Source organism: Tachypleus tridentatus, chromosome 12 (genome assembly GCF_004210375.1).
Source record: "Tachypleus tridentatus isolate NWPU-2018 chromosome 12, ASM421037v1, whole genome shotgun sequence".
NCBI classification, from domain to species: Eukaryota; Metazoa; Arthropoda; class Merostomata; order Xiphosura; family Limulidae; genus Tachypleus; species Tachypleus tridentatus.
In genome coordinates this window covers 40,769,310-40,785,346 of record NC_134836.1, presented here as the reverse complement: position 1 = coordinate 40,785,346, position 16,037 = coordinate 40,769,310, and the positions used below count along the sequence as shown (strand labels likewise).

Genomic DNA, 16,037 nt, shown 5'->3' with positions numbered 1-16,037 from the left:
TATTTGTTTGTGTAATATATGGAGTAGTAATTACTTTTCAGGCAAACACTGCTTTAAAGTTATTTTGGCTGTTTGTTTTAGCGCAGATTCACACAATGAGCTATTTGTATATAGAAAGTGTGAAAGCGTATAATTTCATTTCGTTAAGAATATTAAAATAAAAAATATATTGTAAGGCTGAACCCCTATATTTAAAGTCATGAACAAGACCCGTTGAAGATTTGACTCGATCTTTCGGAAATTCGCGTTTTAAAATAGAAACCTCCAGTTCATGCGCAGAGATGAACGTATAAACATTCTATATATCAAGTCTCAGTTCAACATTACAACATTAAAATTTCAGAACTCTTGACACGTATTTATACCCTTTACTAACGGTGTTGTGGGATCCGTATATTGAAAAACATTGAGTAATTCTGTTTGCTTTTGCCTTTTACGACACTCAAAGTGTAAAAACCTTGTCTCAACACAGTTAGGTGAGATCACTTATTTTCTATGAAAAGTAGAATAAGATCTCATAATAAATTACTGAGATCAATCAAAGTATTAAAGATATACTTATTTATATGTATTAGTGGGACTCGTATATTATTAGAGGCCCTCCAACGGACGAGATCATGGATTCATTTGCAGTTTCGTGCGTAAAAATTTTAGAAAAATGTGTTTGAAAAGCATATGGAGGTCAGATGAACCCTATTGGTAATTTTAGGGTTAACCTATCCGATTTGAGAAGATTATAAAGAGATTGAAGTTATAATAATGTTTGTTTGTTTGTTTTAAGAATGTTGTAGTAAGGCAAAGTACGTTAAATTGTGTGTGGTTTCTGATAGCAAAGTCACATTGAGCTATCTGCCGAGTCCACCGGTAGGTTAAACTACCGTTAGCTAGTTACTACAGTCAAACAGGTTTTATGCTGTGCAATTGATATTCATAAATCATTTGTACAAAGGTGACGATGTCTAAAGACGATAGTGTTTATTTATAAAGATGAAACTACTTATACACTGAATATAAATTTATGTTATATAAAGATACGTCAGTGATAAGTGTCTTAGAGTTTCACCATTAGATATATAACAATATCCAGCACTTCTTCTAGATCTATATTAGTAATGAAAATAAATGATAGTGTTAAATTTACTATTTATTGTTTCTCTCTTTGAAAGAGACATATAACTGATAACGATATATTTGCATTTCACATTATGAGTTTAATATTGTATTTTATATTCTGTAGGAATCTATTAGTAACAAAAATACATTATAGTTGTATATGTCCTGTCTATTGTTTTTGCATTTTATATAGATATATAAATAATAACAACATGTTTTAATTTTACATTATGAACATTACAGTGTTTTGTATATCATATATATAATGTAACGATACCTAGAAGGGGTACCTTTCGATTTGCAAAATTACTTTGTATTTGCATAGAATCTTATGAGAGATAATTTCTGATAACGTTACGTTTGATATATAAAATATTAGTATTAGGCCTATTACATTTTGAAATACTACATTCTTAATAGCGTGTCTGAAAGAATGGTTATAATATCATTAGTGTACATTGTTTTAATTCTTGATTCATTCTTTACCAGACGTAAAACAATATAAAACATTCTGTTTGTGTTAAATAGATGAATTAGAAATAATAATTGGTGATAATGATATATTTGGTTTATAAAACTTCTTGTCTGTGTTAAACAAATGAATTTATTTCTGCGTTCTTATCCATTTAGAATAACGATTTTATAACAAAACAACGTGTTGAAACGATTACATATTATAATAAATATTTCGTTCTAACAAATCATGTAACTTCTTTATTGTAACATTGGATATGGAAAGTGCTATAATCTGGATGAAAACAAACTTCATTATAATCTAAACTTTATTGTTCTCTTCATGACTTTTCATTTCAGAAAGTGTTTGTAATTAACCTAAGTAACCTTTATCTTCTCTTTCAGCACTGAGTGCAGCAGTTCTTGTGTTATATTTCAGGAAAGTAATAGGTAAGTTGTTGAATCCTACATTAGTAACCCTCGGTGTGTCAGTTATAAGTATGAGGGCTTATAATGCTAAACACTGGGTTTCTATAGCTGCGATGGGTAGAATAAAGATAGCTCATTGTGTAAGTTTGGGCTTAACAACAAATAAACAAAGCCTTAAGTAGGAAGTATAAGTGTTGCCACCTGGTGGAGTTTTTATCTACGTCTACCTTTTAATAGTAATTGGAACACGACGCATGTCTTGGGATCATTCGACAGATTAATACTCTGTGGATAAATAGACTGACTTGGTTTATTGAGATAGCTGTTACTACAGTCTATGGGTTATCAATCTTACTTAGGAAAATCTAATCTGACCTTTGACAACTCTACACTGTACGATGACAAATCTACCTTGTGTCTTTAAAATTCTGCACTTTATGCAGAGAAGTTTTTACTTTACGCTATCAACTCCTCAGTGTATGTTGAAACTTCTAAACCTACGTTGGAAATATTCACAGATATCACTTTAACAGTGAAATTTAATTGACATTTTTTATTTTTGTTTGTTTGAAGTTAATTACAAAGCTACACAATATGCTATTTGTGCTCTGCCCAAGAAGGGGATCGAAACCTGCTTTACAGCATTGTAAGTCAGCTTGCATACCGCTGACAGTTGTGATTACACTAACTGTTTCAAGTTCCCAATACTCGTGAAGTTTAATCGGTATGTTTAAATTTTTAACATCACGTGTCTAAAGGACGTTTATAGTGAATTTATTTATAGTGTAACAGATTTACCGTTTTTCGTTTATTTTAATACCTACACTTGTTTCAGTATATTTTCCTTTTTTTTGCACGTGACGTGTATTTTTGAATGTACATTGCGCAAGTCCTGCCTGTTCTCGAAATTTGTAGAATATTATTGAGAGTAAGAATTAATAATATTTGTTTTAAGAAAATGCGCTAGAACATTGTTGAAACTTCAAGAAACTCGCGTGATTCATATAAAAGCAGCTAAGCGAGAGGCAGAAGAAGAATATTATTAGTCAACTACATTTAGTGTACTATAAACTTGGAAGCTCTAATTCTGATGAATGCTTATTAATCAGAAAACTACATAACTGGGCCAGAAACGTTTATAAATTTAAAACATTAAAAACCGTTCAACTTTAGTGAATTTACTTCGGACGTTAGTATTTCTACCACGACATTAAATAACTTCCTCCGTAAGAAGTGAACTTGTAACCGGTGTGAGGCCAGTCAGGCTAGCTAGCTTAATTTAAGCGAGGTGTTACAAGATCAACTCAGAATTAATGATTTGCTTGTCGTGGATCTGGATTGTCGATGAAATATTTAGTTCTAAACTGGAAATAAGACCCAGTATTATTAGTAATTTTGTAAAAGTCTTGTATATAAACCATCATTTGTAATAACTATTAATAATAAACGTCATTATACATTGTATTGTTTTTTATTTGTATAGTAGAATATATTTGTGATATAAAAGAAAAATGTATGTATCAATCTTGTTGGCAATTACCATAAATTTAATACATATTAACATTTAATTAACTTCTAAACTTAAATTTCCGGTCACTTGAAACAGTAATACGTAGCATAATAAATCTGAAACTCGTACAAAATAAATTATAATACATAATAATAATGTCTAATAGCTGTTTGAAATGTATTAAGTTATAATATTTACTAACTGTTTCGATATTGTGTGAAACGCGGTGTCGTTTAGTATTTGTCCTTGGCTTGTATTCAGGTTTTAAATATTTCAAGCTAGGGATGGTCCCAAACTGCTGTTTGTTTTTCTTTTTTTACACATGTGGAAAGTGGTTATAGTAGTGCTAATAACAAGAAAATATGGATTTTGGCAAAATCTTGCTACTTACATACGAGGACTTAATTTTAGTTGTTAAAAATTATCTGAGATTTCCGGATAGAACTGGAATAAAGCCGTAGGAAGCTGGCACTGCTTCTTGATGTAGGTGTGTTGATGGATGACCAAGGCTGCGACAAAAGACCCATGCCATACAGTTTTTGAGTCTGGGTTGTTTGGTTGGTATGGTTTATGTGAACTTATCTTCATGGCCTGTTAATGTTTTCCTAGAGGTTGGTTGATCGGTGTTTTGCTGCTTGGAGTTAATTGTGCCGGTCATTTGAATGTGACATTTCCTGGGTGATTTGTGGAAAACGTTGGGTATCGTGTTGACAAGAAACCTACTTAAAGTAAAAACATATCTCAAGACGGCTGGTATGGATATTAACATTTTTAATGATAAAGCAGAGAACAACGTTTCGATCTTAGTAACCTGAAGATGACTTAAGAAGGTCGAAACGTTGTTTTCTGCTTTATTAGTAAAAGTGTTAATACCATACCAGCCGTCCTGAGATACGCTGGGCATCGGTTCGGTCGTTCGGCTCTAAAATGGAAAAAGAAATATAAGTAAACATGTTATATTGGTCGAACGTTGAACGTGTGTTTGCAGGAGTGATGTATAAATCAACAGTCCCTAAGATAGACAGAGAAAAGATTGGTTGATTAGTGTGGGGAGGTTTGCAGGTAAATGATAGGGAAATTTTCCAAGATGAACATAGGTAGACAACGTCTTCGTGGGCGAGGGGTTGAATGAGAATTTCTTCTCTGTGCGGTAGTCTGATCTTGGAAGAGTCGATCAAAACGCTGGGCTTGTACCTTGTAATGAAGGCATTGCTCTTGTGAATGGAAAAGTCCACCAGATTCACTTCAATTATGATGGGGTAGACTGAAGAATTATTCGACGAAGACAGTCTTCGTCAGGAAGACTTCTAAAGTGATTCTGGAATGTTCAAGGAGAGGTCTTCATAGCTCGGTGTTGAGTTCGGAGAGTAATCCACGCTAGCTGCTTCGAATCACTGAAATTACAAATGGTGTCAAATATTTCGACAGTGATTTTGAGAATGTAGTTCGATACTATCTATTATTATCGCATCGCTGTCGCGCCAAACATGCTCGCCCTCCCAGCCGTGGATGCGTTATAATGTGACGGTCAATCCCACTATTCGTTGGTAAAAGAGTAGCCCAAGAGTTGGCGGTGAATGGTGATGACTAGCTGCCTCCCCTCTAGTCTTACACTGCTAAATTAGGGACGGCTAGCACAGATAGCCCTCGAGTAGCTTTGTGCGAAATTCAAAACAAACAAATAACAGTTATTCTAGGTATTCGGAGCACAAGACACCACCTGGCGTAATGAAGATACGTGTATCGTCATCTGTCTGTGTTAAAATATTTAAGAATGTCTACAGGTATTAAGGCACGTAATCTTTCGGTATTACGAAATTTAAGTCATGTGTCTGTGTTGAGACATTTAAAATCATTAGTCGGTATTAATCCACGTTATAAAGTTATGTCCCAGTACTGAGCAATGTATAAATACGTGTTTTCATTGTGGGATTTAAAATTGTTGTCGGTATTGAGACATGAAAAGTCGTACGGTATTACTGATAAATGTAAAATGCATTGTCAGTATTTATCCATGTAAAAACATATTTGAGCCAGGTTAGCATTAAACGAAACACAGTGGTAGACGATGGTATATCAGGTAGGGCTACTGGTTGGTGATGAAGTTAAGTCAATTTGTAAGTGAAACCATCTAATAATATCGATAAAGGTAATAGTTTGTATTTTGAGTCAGCTAAATTTGACTGTATATTAAGTCACCTTTCAGATACGGTCATCTTCAAAAGAAGCAAATAGATTGTCTATCAAACTAATGGAAACAAAACGTTTTTAAATATTAGTTAAATTAAAGTACTGTCTTAATGCAAAGGATTTTACATGTTTAAGTATCATTACACATTAGATAAATGCTTCTGAAGAAGGAACGAAGAGCTGACAAAACATGCCAGATCTGATCATGATTTAATTCGTGTTTTATAAAGTTTGTTTCATGTCTTAGTTTGATGGGTTTGGATAGAAAAATCCCATGAATATACATTAACAGATCGCCTACTATGTTCATTCATTTAGTGTTGTTTAGCTAACAAACTAACAAAATATCTTGGATATTATCTCATCAAAAGGGTTATCTTGATATTATTAACCCAGCAAGGTCGTCTTGATACAGAGACAATAATAATTGTTTTGGTACTTTACAATTTTGGTGTTGACTTGAAGTTGTTCGTGAAGTAGGTAGCTTGGATCTGAAGTCAGCTGATACTTCTAAATACGTCTGGATATTAGGCCAAAAATATCATGTAGAAAAATACGTTAAGAAATCATCTGGACATTGACTTAAGTGGTTCTTGTGTAACGTTAGGCAGAACCAAGTGGTTGGTTCGGCTTTGCCTATGGAGCTTCGACTTAACACTACCTGTTAAAAGATTTATTTATGTTAAGTGAGGATGCAGTCGGCGAATGGAACACACAAGTACTAACTCGAGACTTTGCAGTTAAAGCAAAGAAGTTCGATATTAAGTTTTCGAAAATGTTTCTTTTATTAACTTTTTCATATACTTAGTAGTTACATCCAACATACATATTTTCAAATATATTATTAGCACTTTTATTATTAAATATTCGTTTAACTCTGTACTACTTAATATGATAATCGATGCTTAAGAATAATGGTATTAGAATACTTACAAAGAGTTCAGATGAGAAACAGTTGGTGGTCTCATTACGGTGATGGAGATGTTGAAGTATTGTGGAGAACTTGTATGGAGTCTGGAAGCAATTACTTTTGTAGGCCCGGCATGTCCAGGTGGGTTAAGGCGTTCGACACGTAATCTGAGGGTCACGGGTTATATTCCCCCTAGCACCAAACATGCTCACCCTTTCAGCCGTGGGGGCGTTATAACTTTGGTAAAAGAGTAGCCCAAGAGTTGGCGGTAGGTAGTGATCCTACACTGCTAAATTAGGGACAGCTATCGCAGATAGCTCTCGTGTAGCTTTGCGCGAAATTCAAAAACAAAAAACAAACAACTACTTTTGTTGCGGAAGAGCTGACTTTTCAGCTGTTACTTGACGTTTTATTTGAATTTTCCTTAGTATACGCAAACGCAAACTAACGTGGCAGGGGTTTAGTTTAGAGAGAGAGAAATCAGAAGAGTTCTCTCTCCAACTGGGTGTTCAGGAATATTGTGGTTCCTCTTCGTCCCCTTACGTGAGAAATTGTTAAAATATCCGTGGGGTTTTTCTTTTACTTCTTTTTAATGTTTTTAAGGTGGAGTGGGTATTTATGAGTAAGAGAAAAGACGGGAGAACTGGACGAGAGCAGCATATGTGAAGTGAGCCAGACCTTGGCCCGAGAATGGAGTACACTGGCGGCTGGCGAATTGGTTTAAAATTTACTATTTACTATGGCTGGATAACCTATGACTGGGTGAACGGCCCTTTTTAGAATGTGGCTGGGACCTACAGATCAGATGGCAGAGATTTTGCTGTGGGGAAACGGGAGTACCCCGAGAAAACCCACTTTCACGGCCTGGGCGTCGAAAAATCTACCCAGGCCGTGCCCTGAAGTAGCTGGGAAGAAAGAAAAAAGAATAAATAAATAAAAAATAAAATAATTAAAGGAAAAAACTAAAAAAAAAGAACTGATGAACTGTGACTGTGGTATACGTGGAAACTGTTAGCTGCGGTCTTGTAGATCGGGTGGTTTGTTTGTTTGTTTTGGAATTTCGCACAAAGCTACTCGAGGGCTATCTGTGCTAGCCGTCCCTAATTTAGCAGTGTAAGACTAGAGAGAAGGCAGCTAGTCATCACCACCCACCGCCAACTCTTGGGCTACTCTTTTACCAACGAATAGTGGGATTGACCCTAACATTATAACGCCCCCACGGCTGAAAGGGCGAGCATGCTTGGTGCGACTCGGGCGCGAACCCGCGACCCTCAGATTACGAAGCGCACGCTTTAACGCACTAGGCCATGCCGGGCAGATCGGGTGGTATCTTCGTCATTAACTTGTTTTCACACTTGAAGCCCATTGGTGCAAGTGAAAAACGTGGTCTTGATGGTGGAACAACTGGCTGTTCTTCGGTGAGTTGTGATTCGCTGGTCTGTGATGCTTTGTTTCTTCTTGTGATTTTAGTTTGAGTTTTCTGCGTGGAGGTAGTTTGTTTTTCAGTTTGAACTGTCGCGTCGATGGATATCCTGGTAGTGGTTTGAGTCTGGCATGATCTGTCCTCTTTCTTTCTTAGGTTGCTGACACTTGGCGTGTTGCTAGCAGAGAGAGTTGACGTCTTGAGTGCTAAATTAGGGACGGCTAGCACAGATAGCCCTCGAGTTGCTTTGTGCGAAATTCCAAAACAAAACCAAACTTTCAGCGTAAAGCTACACAATGGACTGTTTGTGCTGTGTCCACCACAAGTATCGAAATCCGGTTTTTAGCGCTATAAGCCATCATGTTTGTCGCTAATCCACTAGAGGGTTCTCTGAGTAGACATTGCTTTTTCGTGCGCATAAATATTGTGAGAAATGCACAAGTCTTACAAACATAGCGTATAAATATAGTTATAAATCTTACAATAATAAATATTTTAAAAATTATATTTATATGTCCTGCCTTATCCGAAACAACATGGAAATGAAACATAAAATTGTTTATATCTATATAGTGTCATTCTGCCAAACCCCCCACGGATATACAATGATTACAAGATTCTCTTCTTGCACTGCATATCAGTCGTTTATCCACCCAGGAAATGCCATCAATATGACATTTGATTTTACTTCAATTCTGGAACCAATTATCTCATTTCCGTCACTTTTATTGGATCACAGTAAAAATATTTTCTGTAAAATGTGTAGAGTTGAATCAGCTGCTCTATGACACTTGGTTAACGTACAGGCTACATGTTATGAATTCCAGCTTCTCTTTTATTCTTGTTCGTCAGAAATGAAAATAAAACAAACTTAAAAGTGATGCAGGTCTATTACTACGACAAAACGCCACACAGAATAGCATTTTCGCAACACAAAAGAAAATTTTGAAGTGATCAAAAAAAGAAAATCAAACAAAATATTAACAAAGGAAATAATTATACAACGCAATGAAATGGTTCTACCACTTTGTGATGTCTGACATCAAGCGTTGTCAGCTTGTGGGAACATACGATCACTTTCATATATATAATACTAAAATAATTTTGGAAATTAGGTTCAACACAAACTTGTTTCTATAATTTAACAAAATGGAAAAAAAAAATTGTCCGAATTTCTTTGCCTACAGGCTGTTAACACATTGAAACCTAAATGTGTTTTTTTAAATCCATGTCCAGACAAATATTCTTGAATAAGAAACTGCGATTCTGAGGTAGCGAAAATAGTTAATCAAGAGTAATAATAACGGTATCCATTATTAACCCAAAATTTTAGCTTGAATTTCGCGCAAAGATAAGTGCTAGCCGTCCCTAAATTAGCAGTGTAAGAATGAGGGAAAAGCAGTTAGTCATCTCCACCCATTTCTAACTATTGAACTGTTCTTTCACCAAAGAATAGTGGGATTGATTGTGATATTGTAACACCCTACGACTTAAAGGGTGAGCATGTTTGATGAGACGGGGATTCGAACCCGCGATCCTCAGATTGCGAGTAAAGCACCCTAACCACGTGGCTAGACCTAAAAGATGCCAATATATACCTACCGTCAAATTACAGTAATGCTATTTGTACTGAAAGTCCAGCTGCAACAATGCTCTCATCAAGTATAAGCCCTGTTAGTAAAGCATACTCTTTTCATCCGTGTTGTGAAAAATAGTGATACTGAAAGAAAGACGTTATCCAATGGTTTATGAGTTGATTTTGTGGACTGATGAGGTTGATCAATTACTTCCAAATTAAAGAAATTCCGCCTGCTACGTATTATAGTTTATTTTACAGGAGTATCCGATTTATTATGTTACGCATTTCACATAACAGGAAGTTTTAATTTTGATTTTAATTTAGAATTTAAATGCTTTTATGTATCAGATTTATCGTAAGGCGTGCGACTCGTAATCCGAGGGTCGTGGGTTCGCGCCCGCGTCGCGCCAAAGATGCTCGCCCTCCCAGCCGTGGGGGCGTTATAATGTGTCGGTCAATCCCACTATTCGTTGGTAAAAGAGTAGCCCAAGAGTTGGCGGTGGGTGGTGATAACTAGCTGCCTTCTCTCTAGTCTTACACTACTAAATTAGGGACGGCTCGGTGCAGCGGGCTAACAACCTACTCACTTAAATACCTGTTGAAGAATTCGCAAGCGATTGCGGCCCAATGTTTCTTGATGGAATCTAATGGTGAATGAATGAATCAGATTTATGGTATTCGCTAATACGATTGATACACATAATTTTCATTTTTAACATAAATATATTTTAATATAGAAATAAAAAAAAACAATTTATAGTAACGGTTATTACAAATAATATTTTATATACAACAGTTTTACAAACTTACAGACAATATTGAGTTTAATATACATTTTAGAACTGAATATTTTATCGACGATGCAGGTCCCACTTGTTTCTTCATTGGCCCCACATCTTTATAATCTGACTTTTCCCAGCTAATATTTTTAATATCCTCGTAGAAATAATGACGTCCGAAGTAATTCACTGAAGTTGAACGGTTTGCATTGTTCGAAATCTATAAATGTTCCTGGTCAAATTCTGTAGAGTTTCGATTAATAGGCGTTCACCACAATTATAGCTTCTGAGGCCTATTGCACACTGACTATAGTTTGTTTGTTTTGAATTAAGCACAAAGCTACACAAGAGCTATCTGTGCTCTGCCCACCACGGGTATCGAAACCCGATTTTTAGTGTGTAAGTCCGCAGACATACCATTGTGCCACTGGGGGACGACTATAGTTTACCAATAATAATATTCTATTCTGTCTGTCTGCTAGTTGCTTTTATACAAACCGTGCAAGTTCCTCAAAGTTTCAACAATGTTAGAAAACGAGCTAGTGTCTTTGTGAAACAAATATTGTAGATTTTTACTCTAGCAATATTTTACAAATTAGAGAACAGGCGGGACTTGCACAATACACAGTCAACAATATACGTCATATGCAAAAAAAAGGAAAATTATACTGAAAAAAACTTAGGTATCAAAATAAACGTATAACGGTGAATTCGTCACACACCATTTAAAGTGACAAACTACAACAGAAATTTTAAAGCTCGACTTATTATTAAAGCTAGGAAGTGCATGAGAACGAAAAATCTATTCCGTCAGTGGGTGTCTGAAGATAAACTGTCGTTTATTTAAGTGACAAGAATATAGTGACAACATGACAGTGTTCACTGAATCTGTTTTTCTACTTTAAGCAAAACAAATTCAATACACGTTGATGCTAGATCCAACACTTAAATTAGATCTAATGAATGCTGCTGTTAGATTCAACACTTAACACAAGAATAAGGATACTTTGTTCTGTTTTTAAATTTAAAAACGAAGAAAATTGAGGGAAAGGAAAAACTTCAAGACACTCTCTGTCAATGTCAAAAAACTCATCCGATTTTTAAAATTATTTCGGAATCATTTATGTATCATAATGCTTGTGAATTATAGGATATCTGTTGCAACTAACCATAATATTTATCGTTAGAATTACGTCAGTGTACTTTACAAAGAAAACGAGGAGCTATGTCACACAATTGTTTTAGTTTGGTCAGCTCTTCACAATGAGTGTGTCAGTGGCAAAAACACATAACTATTAAATACAAAGCAATGTGTAAACCAATCCCACATGACATCACTAAATAAACTGGTTAAACTAGAACACAAGAAGGTGAAGCAATATAAAGAACCAACTGAATTTTGTAAAATCTCTATTAAATTTGTTGAAGATGTCAAAACATAGGTCACTTGGAACACATAACTAGGCTAGAAAGTAAGACTAACAATGAAATGCTGCAAACTGATGAATTCACCTACTGTCTTTTAACATATTAAAAAGTGGACATGAACAGGGATATCTAGCTTATACATACCTGTTATATTTTCGTTAACTTTGAGATATATCCGGGATACATCAAATTTGACTTTGCAATCTTCATTCTCAAGAAACGTGAACAATATGCACTTGTTAAAGGTGTAACGGTGAGATATTCCTATATTAATTTGTTTATTTGTTCGTTGAATTTTGCTCAAAGATACACGAGGGCTATCTGCTCTAGCCATCCCTAATTTAACGGTGTAAGACTAAAGGGAAGGCACCTAGTTATCACCACCCATCGCCAACTCTTGGGCTACTCTTTTACCAACAAATAGTGGGATTGACTGTCACATTATAACGCCACAACGGTTGAAAGGGCATGACTAGTGTGACGGGGATTCGAACCAGCGACCCTCAGATAACGAGTCGAGGAATTTAACCACCTAGCCATGCCGAGACTCTCCATATTAATCTTGAGGATATAACAGATATTTTTATAATAATGTTGAGGGTACAACGGTGGAATATATCTATAAAAATACTGAGGGTGTAACAATAAGATATTTTTGTAACAATGTGTGTGTAACAGTGAGAGATTTCTATAATAATATTGAGGATATAACGCTTAGATATTTCAATAACAATGTCGAGGTTATAATGGTGAGATATTTCTCGACAATAATCGTTGCATTAAAGTTTGATTTATTAATTGTTTTGAATTAAGCACAGAGCTACACAATGGGCTATCTGTGCTCTGTTTACAACGAGTATCGAAACCTGGAAATAGTGGTATAAGCCTGCAGACATACAACTGTGCCACTAGGGGGCAGCATGGAAGATAAAATTGAAAAGGAAAGAAGAGACTGGTTTGGTCGAGAGGTGGCTCTTAAAAACAGTATTAATATCTGCCTAACGTTATATCGTTCCGTCCAAGTATGCATCTTTTTTAACATGTGTAAAGTCGTTTCTTGAAGTAACTTTGAAGATTTTTGTCAATTGATAACCCCAATGCTTAGTTTTCGATGACGTACCATATCTTTGAAACACATAAAGTGTTAAGCAAGCGTAAACGACTTCCAAAGCACATTGCATTTTTTGACAACGTGTCTCACAAAAACATTCATTTATCAATATAAATTTGGAACGTTCGATAATATAAAAAAAATTTCTTTCTTAAATATTTTGTTCCAAATAAATCTAAATTCAAGCAATAGATAGAACCTTGAAACCTAAACTTAGAGAATGTTTTTGTTGCAAACAAAAACAAAACATTCTGTCTTAATGATAATTATTTATTAAGCATCTTAAAAGAGCTTTTGTAGATTAAGTTAAGCATGTTACAATAATCTTTAGTATATGGTGCCTACACCCTTGTGCAAATTAATTGAAACAAGACGGAAAATTACGATGTTTTTCAATTTTTTGCGTTTTATTTTTGAGAATCCAAAAATTACTCACAAATTAATACATGACATGACCGTCTTTATTTTTCAAAAGATCATTAATCAGCTTTGGTATCGAGTCCACGAGTTGACTGCAATATTTACTAAATTTTGGATCGCGGTACCACACCTCAATTATGGCTTCAATTAGCTTATCTTTCGTAGTACATTCTTTTCCCCGAAGTCTTTCTTTACAAATTGCCCAAAGACATTCAATAGGATTTAAGTCCGGAGAATTTCCAGGCCAGTCCAGCACCTTTATTCGCGTTGTAGTCATAAAATTCTTCACAAGTTTCGATGTGTGGTACGGAGTCAGATCTTGCTGAAAAATGCCAGATCCATCTGGAAATATCTTTTTCAATTCTGGAACGACTCTTCTCTGCAAAACTTTGACTTACAATGATCCTCTTATCACACCTTCTATGATATGTAAGCCTCTGACGCCATAGTAGCTGAAACAGCCCCAAAACATCTTCTTCAAGGGATGTTTTACGATTGATTGATGTGAGATTCTCGAGTTTCTCACCTGGAGATCTGCGAACATGCAGACTTCTTTGACCCTGTACAAAGAAATGAATCTAGTCACTGAATAACACCTTTCTCCATTGCTCTTGCGTCCAGTTCTTGTATTTCAGACCCCATTGATACCGTTTCTTCTTCATTGAGCTGGTAAGAGGTTGTTTTTTGACTGGTCTTCTTGCTCTTCTAACGCAATTTCGAATGACGTAATATTCCTCAAAATTTCGTAACTTATCCCAAAAATAGATTGACCGTACTGCAAAACACAGCTAATGACGCCGTCTGTGTGAAAAAATGGCTATTAAAGGAAATCAGCGGGTCCAGCGAGCCTACACCGGCCGCCATGCTGAAAATATTGTAAAATGACCATTTGTTTCAATTAATTTGCACAAGGGTGTAGCGCTAAAGAACGCGTGTTACATTATTTGTTTTTCATTTCACATTGCACGTCATTCATATCTAAACCATATATATGGTAACTATACTTGAAATATACTCGAAAGAAGTTATGTTAGGAATGAGACACCTAAAGTCTTAATTCAGGATGGCCATTGTAGGAGAAAAACAAAATTTTTATTTTTGACGTTAGAATTAGTTTGAGATACTTTTTCAGAATCTGTTAAATATTGCATTGTTTGTGACCTTTGGAACTTGTTATAAGTTGTTGAAACTGGTCGAAAAATCAGTGAGAGATTTCATGAGCAAAGACGACACATATTAAATCGAAGTCTTCACCTACCAGCCTCAAGACACTTTTCAGAGGACAAATAATGCTTGTCACATTACAGATGTACACACCGTTATTTATGCGAACGCAAAGAACGATGTTTTATTCATATTCAAGTTCTCCATTTGGTTTAAACGGAAAATTTTTTCGATTGAAATTTTCTTACTTTTCCCGCTATTACTTCTTATACGGTAAATATTTGACTTTCACTTACATCATTGGTTCACCAGCATGACGGCACACTTCAAACGATGCTTCGCACCTTCCCCTTTTGTTGTCTTTTCTTAGTGATATAAGAAATGTGTCTTAGTAATATAAAAAATATGTTCCATATATACGAATTTAGCAGTGTAAGACTAGAGGGAAAACAGCTAGTCATTACCACAAACCGCAAGCTATTTTGGATACTCTTTTACCAACGAATAGTAGGATTAACCTTCACATAATAACGCTCCCACAGCTGTAAGAGCGACCATATTTGATTTTACGGGGTTTCGAACCCATGACACTCAGGTTACGAATTGTGATCCCTAACCACTTGGCCTTAATCATCATTGTATCTAGCATTTTGTTGTTGTTAGTTTTTTCTTAAACTTTGTCTTCCACCTTCTGTGCATTTTTTTAAAAATATGTCTATATACATCATGGTACAGAAAAGAAGTCCTTTACATTCCATCCCACTTTTCGTGGAAGACAACAGAAGCCGTACAGTAGTTTCTCTTAGGTGATGGCCAAAGTATAGGGTTTAATTGCTTGTAGTAAATCACAAAGCTACACTATGGGCTATCTGTGTTGTATCCTCTACGGGTATCGTAACCATATTTTTAGCATCATAGCTGTATTGATTTACCTTATATCTCAAATGTAAATATAACATTTCTTCATTTAAATCACGCTGTTCCAATAATAATAATAAAGATCATTTTTATTACTGTCAATAATATGCGCAATCCACTTTCATGGACGTAACCAGAGGAGCGAACCACTTGCGTAGACGTAACCAAAGGAGGCTACTTGCCTTCAGCTCCTATCTTCCTCCATCCAAATTTTAGCCCCCCTTTCCCTAGCGACACAGTGGTACTTCTTCGGACATACAACACTATTAATACAGCGTTTCGTGGTGAGTAGAGCACAGATTGTGTAGCTTTGTATTTAATTACTAACAAAATTTCGGAGGAGATAATTTTTCTCTATTTATTTTCTTCCTTCAAACATTTTTCACTGATTACAAAAACATTTCTGTGCATTAATCTTCAGTAACAGACTGATCACGTCACTGTTTCTTCATTAAATCTTATGACAGGAAAAGTACTTAATAAACAAGCAGGTTACTTCGAATCCAGCCCATTAAATTTGTTAATTAAACTTCTATTTGACGAAAGAACACAGCATCGTCCACTTATACCACCTAGTGCATACATTTTTCCGCTACACATACATTGTTAT

At 35.4% G+C, this 16,037-nt stretch overlaps 1 protein-coding gene across 1 annotated transcript in view; it reads left to right on the top strand.

The window, feature by feature from the left end:
• The window catches only part of LOC143233096 (neuropilin and tolloid-like protein 1), a 180,524-nt gene that overhangs the window by 105,831 nt on the left and 58,656 nt on the right, over positions 1 to 16,037 (top strand). The window contains exon 3 of the mRNA XM_076468993.1: positions 1,972 to 2,016. Within this exon, the coding sequence (XP_076325108.1) occupies positions 1,972 to 2,016 (45 nt within the window). The remainder of the gene's footprint in view (positions 1 to 1,971; positions 2,017 to 16,037) is intronic.